Source organism: Dipteris shenzhenensis, chromosome 9, assembly GCF_047967505.1.
Source record: "Dipteris shenzhenensis isolate YYH24624 ecotype China chromosome 9, Dip_SZ_1.0, whole genome shotgun sequence".
NCBI classification, from domain to species: Eukaryota; Viridiplantae; Streptophyta; class Polypodiopsida; order Gleicheniales; family Dipteridaceae; genus Dipteris; species Dipteris shenzhenensis.
In genome coordinates this window covers 42,517,043-42,525,909 of record NC_141604.1, presented here as the reverse complement: position 1 = coordinate 42,525,909, position 8,867 = coordinate 42,517,043, and the positions used below count along the sequence as shown (strand labels likewise).

Here is an 8,867-nt window from a genome sequence, read left to right as displayed (position 1 = left end):
AATTTTCTATAGTGCTGAAGGGGGTTAAACATATCTTTTAAATCTAAGATTCAATTCATTCACATATTTTATACTTGCATAGTTAAAAAAACCACACACAAAAGACCCATCTTTGAAGGATATATATATGGAGTTCCATGATGCAAGCCTTTTGTTGCATGTTTATCTGTCACTAAATGTTACTTAATCTACTTGCCAACACATAGTCCAAACAAATGAAGTAGGCAACTTCTTTTTGTTGGTTCATATACGAATTCAAAACATATATGATGAAAGTAGTACATTCATGGAATCCCTTCATACTATATGTGCCTTGGATGGTGATGTGAGGGTACTAATGACAAAAGACAATGCAATAAAAGTACACATAAAATGTTTGAATTTACTTCTCAACTTTATGTGCTTGGTGACATCATAGTGGATGCATACTTCTTTGAAAATGCTATGCAGTGCGTCCAATATGTGTTGTTAGCTGCTTTGGCTTTCAATATTTACGAACTCTTTTAGATTCATACATTGTACATGTATGTCGTCTTTAAATGTGATGTCTAGCTCAATTTAGTAATGGTAAAAAGCTATCTGACATACATAGATGTTGAGCACCTAGTAGATGAACATTTACTACTTGGCATAGTTTGATTTTGAAGTTAGTATTATGCATAATTGCCACAAGGCCCTTGAAGCACAAGTTAAGTAGTGGTGCCATAGTCAAAGCTCATCTATGGATAACATCACGTAGTCATCAATAGGGGGGAAAGAGAGAGAGAGAGAGAGAGAGAGAGAGAGAGAGAGTACTCTTGCAAGCACTAGTACCATACACACAATCACCCTACTATTTATGACTCTAAAGTGACAAGCCAATCTAGAGAGAGAGAGTACTCTTGCAAGCACTCATACCATAGACACAATCACCCTACTATTTGTGACTCTAAAGTGACAAGCCAATCTCTCAAGCAAATGTGCAAATTGATGAAAGATTACAAGAGAATATATCTCCTCCTTCAAGTGTAACCAATGTTTTTTTCAAGGCTCCCCTAAAAAAGCGATCACCATTTGGTGACTATATAATTTTTTCAATAAAAATGGCTTTTTAAACTCATTTTTATCAAACTTGAAAGGCAATGCTGCAAAATGCATGATACTTGTTTCTAACATTTGTTGAGGGTATATAAATTTGTGAAACTTGCACATGATTTTGCACCCAAAAAAATGCTCACCGTACCATGGGTGTCTTGAGGCCATATAATAAAAAAAATCTAGTGTTTTGTGTACTCCTAATAAGAAGTAGAGCATATGTTTAAGAAAAAAGACATTGTGTTGTAATGCATAAACGATGTGTGCATGCATTTGCATTGGTGCATGTATCTATGCACATGCATGCTTGTGCATTTGTATGTGTGTGCATGCACATGTGTGTGTGTGGGGGGGGTGGGGGGGTGGATGTGCATATGCTTGTGCTAGTATGTCTATATCATTGCAAGTCTCTCTTATGTGTGTTATTTCACTCATGCCTACACATGGCTTACCCAATCCGAGTGTTATGCGATCATCCACAACACCACAACATATGTACTGCCACGTCAACTTAAAGGAGCCGCACTCTCTAGCATCCTGAGTTGCCCTATGTCAATTCCCATCGAAATCCTCCTACGGAATTGTCCCAATCTCTGGAAGAGTTTCAAAGGATGGATTGAACTCGCAAATCTAGCTGATTGCTACAATTCGATGATAGCACATGAGATTCAAAGGAGTAGTTCTAGTTTCATAGGGGCCAGTATCAACATGGTCAATAGAGATGGAGTAGAGATGCCAAATGATGTACCAAACTAGGGGTACAATCTAAGACCCCTAGAAGAGGTGTGTCAATCACTCTCCAAATTAAGACTACTTGTATTGGAAGTTTCCCATGGATAGACCTACTTGAACTACTTCGAGATGATAGGAACCCTATGCTTTGCCATGTGGGCAAAATTTTGTGGATGGAAAGAAGGCTTTTAAACTTGAGTAGACATAAGGCTTTTGGTATGGATACACCCTTGCATGGTGTTCCATTGGTTCCATGGGAGAGACACCCACATACATGATTTCAAGTGTCAACGAGTATATGGTGATCATATAAGTTTCAAAGGACTACCTTAAGGTTGTACTAGAAATATAGGACTATAATGGCAAGGTAGGAAATCTCTTTGCGGTTTTCGAAAACCTTGAAGGTAAGATAAGGGCTTTAGAAGGTGGATATTCAATGAATGTACCTTCTAGGTTCTTTATATGAAAATACCTTAAACCATGTGAGTTCATGGGATGTGAGGATCCTACACTTGCATATGGTTTTCTGAACACTTTTATAGTAGAGAGTTTGAAATATTTTTTGAACTAAACAAGTACAACCCTCTTCTGATGAGAAAATGCATCACAAATACTCATTCTATGGCACACTTACATGCATTACTTTAGGTGAACAACCCAAGGAGCATAATTTTCAAAGAGAAGTCTTTGTGTTTGTATAAACACTCAGCACACCCACTTAAGAGACTTAAGGGTTGTGAAAGAGGTGGTAAGCACCTAATTGGGGCTACCTTTAGCTTCATACATCCAATTGAAGATGATTAAGCAATAAGTCTTTCAAAATTAAATGAGAGTTACGTAAATAGATGTAGCATATGTAGCATAGATAGACCTCTGGGGTTCACCTCAAGAAAACTCAACATAGCACATGGTAGGGCATTTTTTATGTTAGGGTCTTCAATGTCATTTATATAAATGGTGGGATTTTTTTAATCCTTATTCAATGTAAGCAGTTTTTAAACATCAAAAAGGGACGGTTAGCATTTGAAGTATACATATGGACAGGAATAAACAAATGTGTAAAAGGTGGGAATTTTCAATATAGGTGTGTTCACACGTGCTATTTGCACAGTGACCCCCTTAAGATATAGAGAGTGTTAAACTTGGCCTCTTTATATATTTATACATCAGTGAGCTCTTAAGTATAAAATACAAGGTACATATTAAAAATATTTTACCTATAAAATGTTGACAGGGAGACCGCCTCCATAATATATTAGAGGTGGACTATAGATGCATAAGATTGTTTATCTATTGGATTATTTTACAAATGGAAGGGGGTTTTACTTAGGGACTTGAACATATGTGATACAAGCATTTCTTAAAGAGTTAATCACCTCCATCAAAGACCATCCCTCATCTTGTAGGCTAGTAAGTGTAATCCCACTCATGTGAGTTTTTGGCTTGGAAAGGGACGCAAGCCATTCACTATTTTGTACACACACACACGAGGTAACCATAGTAGTGTAGAAGCCTTTATTGCAATGTGAATGCCAGAGTGTGATGGGAGGTTGGATTTATAATGTGTCATGGAGGGGTTGGTATGGTGAGAGAAATGCCACGGCCAAGATATCAAGGATGACTAAGGATGAGAATGGTCTCCGAGACTTGAGGAAGTGAAGGTGATGCTATGATGTGTCGTTAATGGGCAAAGAGATAGGGGGAACCCACAAATGGCAACTTGGGATAGAGTAGTGAGCCATTTGATGGTGACTTAGGTTGGGTTTAGATGGTGTGGATACCATCCTCACAAAAGGGGTGTTTCATGAGGTGGCACGTGTCCATTTGACGAAGAACATGTTTGGTGGAAGGTTCCTTTGTGCGGCAACCCCTTTTGCCCACGCAATAGTGAAGAATTGGCCAACCAACAAAAAATTTTGGTGGGTTGAAACCGCTCGTAATGTTCCAAGTGAAGCTGTGAGTAATAAATGATGGTGCGGCAGTCCGCTATGTGTGAACATCGCATATTGGCGGTGGTCCTCCCAAAAGAATGGTTTGGTTGCTGCACCATCTAAACCTATCCTTAAGAAGGCATTCCCATGGAACGCTAGCTAAGCATATATACCCAAGAATGCCCAAAAATGCTTGTGCTGAAGACCTTCCCCTGCACTTCTCGACAACCTTCAGTGCATTGAAATGCTTTAGAGACGCTCTTTTTTGCCTTGTTTGCCGGGCATTACAAGGTTTGCTATAATAAACGGTCCATCGACCAATCCTAGCCCATTCTGTCAGTTTTTTTAGCTCCATCATCCATGATTCCGGCTTTGTCAGATTTTTTTCGAGCGCAAGGTCGAGTGGGAACGCATGCTCTGTGAGTCCCTGTGCTGCCGAAGAAGAGCGGTGGCGCACAACGTGCTAGAGTATTATTGTGTTGGTGGAATTTTCCAAGTTTGGAGGGGAGGGGGAAATGTGGAGGTAGTTAAATTAGTTGGGAGTCACCAGGGGAGGAAAGGGGAGAAATGTGTGGCTAGTAGTGAAAGGCGATAGGAGCCACAAGAGAGTGTGACCCTACGTGGCCCTTGTGCTCCGACACGAAACTACACTATTATGGACAGACACTCAGGGGGCCACTTTGATAGATGCCCACTCTCTTCTTCCCAGCCTCTACATCCGATGCCAGCTTTTGCATGCGGATCTCAGCATTTCCAACTTCTTCCCAATCATGCTCCTCCTTATCTCCTCCAGATCCTCTTCAAATCTTATAGCTCTCCTCTCTTGCTTTCAGCTCCTATCCGATCCTTCACCCCTCCCATCCTCCAGCTCCTCCTCCTCGTCTCTCTCCCTCATCGCCTAGCGAGCTCTCCTGTGTGCTCTTTTGGCGAGATCTGCGCGCAGAGAGTGACCCCTCGGAAAGACAAACTCTTCGCCAGCCGATAAGCTCACAACAGATCTTGCCTGCGAATGAGAAGACTGTCGTGAGATCGAGCTCCGCTTGCTGATAGCAACCCCAGTACGAGCATGTTCTCTACATAGGGAGCCCCCTTGCATCGTTTTCCCTCTCGTTCTCAGCTCTCCTGAGACTCACGCTTTGCTAGAATGGGTGTCCTCACGAGACAAGGCACCCCCACTTCTGGGGTGAAGTATCCGAAGCCAGCAGGCGCAACGCCCACTTTCGGATCGAAGCAGAGGCGTCCTAGCGACTGGTAATTTGCTTTTTTTCTGGATGAAGTCTGTTGAAAGCCCGAGGACCCGAAATAGTTCCGGCAGAAATCGCTGTACATCTTACGGTAGATCTCCTTTGTATTCCTTTGACCCAATCTGCTTCTTTGTACAGGCTGTTTTCGCAAGAGATTCCAAGCGATGTCACAGTGGAAGCAGGTGGTATGAGCTTCTCTCTCCATAAGGTGAGTGTTTCTCGCAATTTAAAGCGCACAGAATGGTCGTTTTTTCGACGAGTTTAAGCTGTCTGCAAAGAGTTCGTTCGGATTTCCGGGTTTCGTTCCTGCTTCCGGCAGCAGCTAAGTCTCTGCTCGATTATTTGTTCGCAGTTCCCTCTCGTATCACGAAGCGGTTGGATTCGCAAACTCATAGCAGAGGCCAAAGAGTCGGACCTCTCTCGCATCTTACTGCCGGACATTCCTGGCGGAGCAGAAGCCTTCGAGCTCGCTGCCAAGTTCTGTTACGGCATAAGTGTGGAGATCGACGCCAACAACGTAGCCATGCTCCGCTGCGCAGCCGAGTATCTCGACATGTCGGAAGATTACGGGGTGGACAACCTTATTGAGCGCACCGAGGCTTACATCAACGAGACCGTGACCACCAGCCTGGTCTATTCCGTCAAGGTCTTGCAGACGTGCGAGAGTCTGCTTCCTGTCGCGGAGGAGCTCGACATCGTGAGCAGATGCATCGATTCTGCAGCTGCCAAGGCTTGCAAGGAGCAAGTAGCGTCCAGCTTATCGCAATCCGAGTACAGCAGCTCCGGCAGAATCGATAGCAACGACAGTTTGGGCTCAAGCTCGACTCCTCGAAAGAAATCGTCGACGGAATCCTGGGCCGAAGAGCTCTCCGTCCTCCGCATCGATTTCTTCCAGAGGGTGCTTGCCGCCATGCGAGCTCGTGGCCTGCGCTACGATTGCCTCGGGGGTGCGATCGTCCATTACGCTCAGCAATCCCTTCGAGGATTGATCAAGAAACAATCCTCCCATGAAGCTAATCCTCGATCCAATGGCAAAATCCACGACGCTGCCACTGCCGTCGAACACCAGCAGCGCATCCTCATCGAAACCATCGTTAGTTTGCTCCCTCCCGAGCGGAACACTGCCTCCATCGGCTTCCTCTTTGGCCTCCTCCGCGCTTCCATCTACCTCGACACCACCATCGCTTGCAGACTCGATCTCGAGAGAAGAATCGGAATGCAGCTCGAACAGGCCACCCTCGACGACCTCCTCATCCCTTCTTACTCTTACAATGGCGACACCCTCTTCGACGTCGACACCGTTCGTCGCATCGTCGTCAACTTCCTGCAGCAAGAGGGGCAAGTCGACGATTTCCAAGACCCGTTGTCCATGTACGAGTCCGACAGCGCTTGCTCACCTCCGCAGAGCTCCATGATGAAGGTCGCACGGCTGCTGGACTGCTACCTGGCCGAGATCGCACCGGATGCGAATCTCACTCCTGCCAAGTTCATCGGCATCGCGGAGCTGATGCCGGAGCACGCTCGCGTGGTAGACGACGGGCTATACAGAGCCATAGACATCTATCTCAAGGTAAAAGTCGGCAGAGGCTAATTTTCAACAACGAATCTGATATTCTGTGTGGATTTCTGCGGCTCTTCCTCGATTCGCTCTGTCTCTCTCAAGCACTCTATTTGGATTTGGAATCTCGGATGCCTATTTTAAACTCGATGCTCACTGTACCAAGCCGCTTGTTTCCGCAAACCGTGCATAAATCCGTCGATTTGGTTTCCTAGTCGCGTGCAGCAGCCCCCTCGCCATGCAGGTCGCCATGTCTCGTAACGTTCTTGACCAAATAAATCCAATCCTGTGGACGCAGGCGCACCCGGGAGTGAGCGACGCGGAGAGGAAGAAGGTCTGTGCGCAGATGGACTGCAGGAAGCTGACACAGGAAGCGTGCACGCACGCAGCACAGAACGAGAGGCTACCAGTACAAGTGGTGGTGCAAGTGCTATATTTCGAGCAGGTGAGGCTAAGGAGTGTGATGGGGGGGGATCAGGCAGTGCAGCAAGGAGCTGGGGGAGGGGCAATGGGAGGCATGGCAGGACCTCAGCTCTCACAGAGGATGGGAGGGGGCGCCATAGCCTCAACTCCAAGAGGAGACTATGCAGCAGTTTGTCGAGAAAATCGTGAGCTTAAGCTTGAAATGGCTCGCATGCGCATGAAGCTCGACAGGGATGACCACCTGGCAGCCACGTCGGATGTTGACAAGGCCCCCGACAAGGATGATGACAAGGACCTCGCCCCTTCCTCCTCCACCTCCTCTTCCACGAAGTCCTCCAAGTTCTTGCTCTCTGTCTCTCGGACCCTCGGCAAGCTCAACCCCTTTCGTACCTCCAAGGACTCTGCCTCCCTCTCGAACTCTAAGACCCCTGATGTCCGCTCTCGTCGCCGTCGCCACTCCGTCTCTTAGCCGTCTCAGAACCTCTCTCTCTCTCTCTCTCTCTCTCTCTTTCTCACCTGCCTGCTTAGCTTTTTTCTAGGTTGATATGGATCATGAAGTTGATTTTTTAGGCAATGCGCTCTGCTCACTTCTCATGGGCATGCATTGTACTTGCTCCCTTCCTCTCCCTCACCGCTTTGTTGAGTCCCTCTAATATCACAGTTGTATAGCTTTGCTCTTAAACTATGCTTCTCTCCGGTCTTTCAAGGAATCCTTTCATCAACTTAGTCTTTGCTTTCTTCACATCTTGTTAGATCTTGCTCACACAGTGAACAAAACATTCTCGTATTTTTGTAATATATCCATATGCTCCAACTTACTCCATAATGATAGCAATTTTTGTATTATTATATGATTCCTCAAAATTTAGTAGTCACTCGATGGTAATCTTGCATGTTGTATATAGTTCCAATGTTTTCATATGGTAAGTTGTGTATCAAGTATGCATAATTGTTTCTAGTAGCCTTACCAAGGTGTAAACGAAACTCTTTTGTGTTGTTCTAGGTGTTTTCTTCGAATAAAATTTTTCAATAGAGTATGAACCTTATAATCAAGGTAAGTCTAGAAGATTTTTCAAAGGACCTTTAGTTTGAGTGACTAATGTTTTTAATCTTAATTATGAGTATTCCTTCCATGAGGGTTGATGCAAAAGCAAAGGGAGGTTTGTCCCCCCATACATTGAACAAGATGAATTTCATTCATGTGGCCTACAAAGAGAGAGAAAAAGAAGAAGACAGAGAGAATAAGAAGAAGAGAGAGAGAAAGAGAGAAAGGGGGAGAAAAGGTGAATCTTGCCCAAAGTGAGAGGTAGAGAAATGGAAGAGGAGAGGGAGGGAATTAATACACTTCCAAAAAAGCACACCCAAATTTGAAAGAAAGCCTTAACAAATTGGGCGGATGGCAAAGGTGAATCTTGCCCAAAGTGAGAGGTAGAGAAATGGAAGAGGAGAGAGAGGGAATTAATACACTTCCAAAAAAGCACACCCAAATTTGAAAGAAAGCCTTAACAAATTGGGCAGATGGCAAAGGTGCAATCCTGAGAAGGGAGTAAATCCTTTGTCCTTCCTCTCTTTCATCTCACCTCTCCCTTTCTCTCCCTTGAATCTACCCCTCCCTGTCCTCGCCTCTCGCTCCCTTCCCCCTCGCTTCTTCTATTCATCTGCTCTTTCGCTCCCATCCCTTCTGCCTACCCAGGCACTCTACCTCCTTCCTCTCTCCCTCTAGCTCCCAACAGTTTCTCCTTTAGTGTTCACCCACTACTTCCTCTCTTCCTACTTCACCATCAATTTCTCATTCCATCTCTCCCTACTTCACCATCAATTTCTCCTTCTGCCTTCCAACGATCTCTTTCTTCTGCTCTTCTTTGTGTGTCGACACCCCAAAGAATTTTTGCAAGAATATTGTCC

The 8,867-nt window shown here is 44.9% G+C and overlaps 1 protein-coding gene across 1 annotated transcript; it reads left to right on the top strand.

Moving 5' to 3' along the window:
• The first annotated feature begins 4,456 nt into the window (after positions 1-4,456).
• Positions 4,457-7,816, top strand: LOC147898663 (BTB/POZ domain-containing protein At5g48800-like). Its single transcript, XM_087379328.1, has 4 exons — positions 4,457-4,988; positions 5,120-5,189; positions 5,334-6,551; positions 6,838-7,816. Exons 1-4 carry the CDS (start codon positions 4,882-4,884, stop codon positions 7,429-7,431), a joined length of 1,989 nt encoding a protein of 662 aa, XP_087235454.1. The 5' UTR covers positions 4,457-4,881; the 3' UTR covers positions 7,432-7,816.
• Positions 7,817-8,867: the final 1,051 nt, after the last annotated feature.

Bases quoted from the DNA above. Each gene is read 5' to 3' on its own strand.
- LOC147898663 (XM_087379328.1), top strand. From the start codon at position 4,882: ATGGGTGTCCTCACGAGACAAGGCACCCCCACTTCTGGGGTGAAGTAT. The intron at 4,989-5,119 runs GTAATTTGCTTT...TTCTTTGTACAG, and splicing joins CAGAGGCGTCCTAGCGACTG to GCTGTTTTCGCAAGAGATTC. The intron at 5,190-5,333 runs GTGAGTGTTTCT...ATTTGTTCGCAG, and splicing joins TGAGCTTCTCTCTCCATAAG to TTCCCTCTCGTATCACGAAG.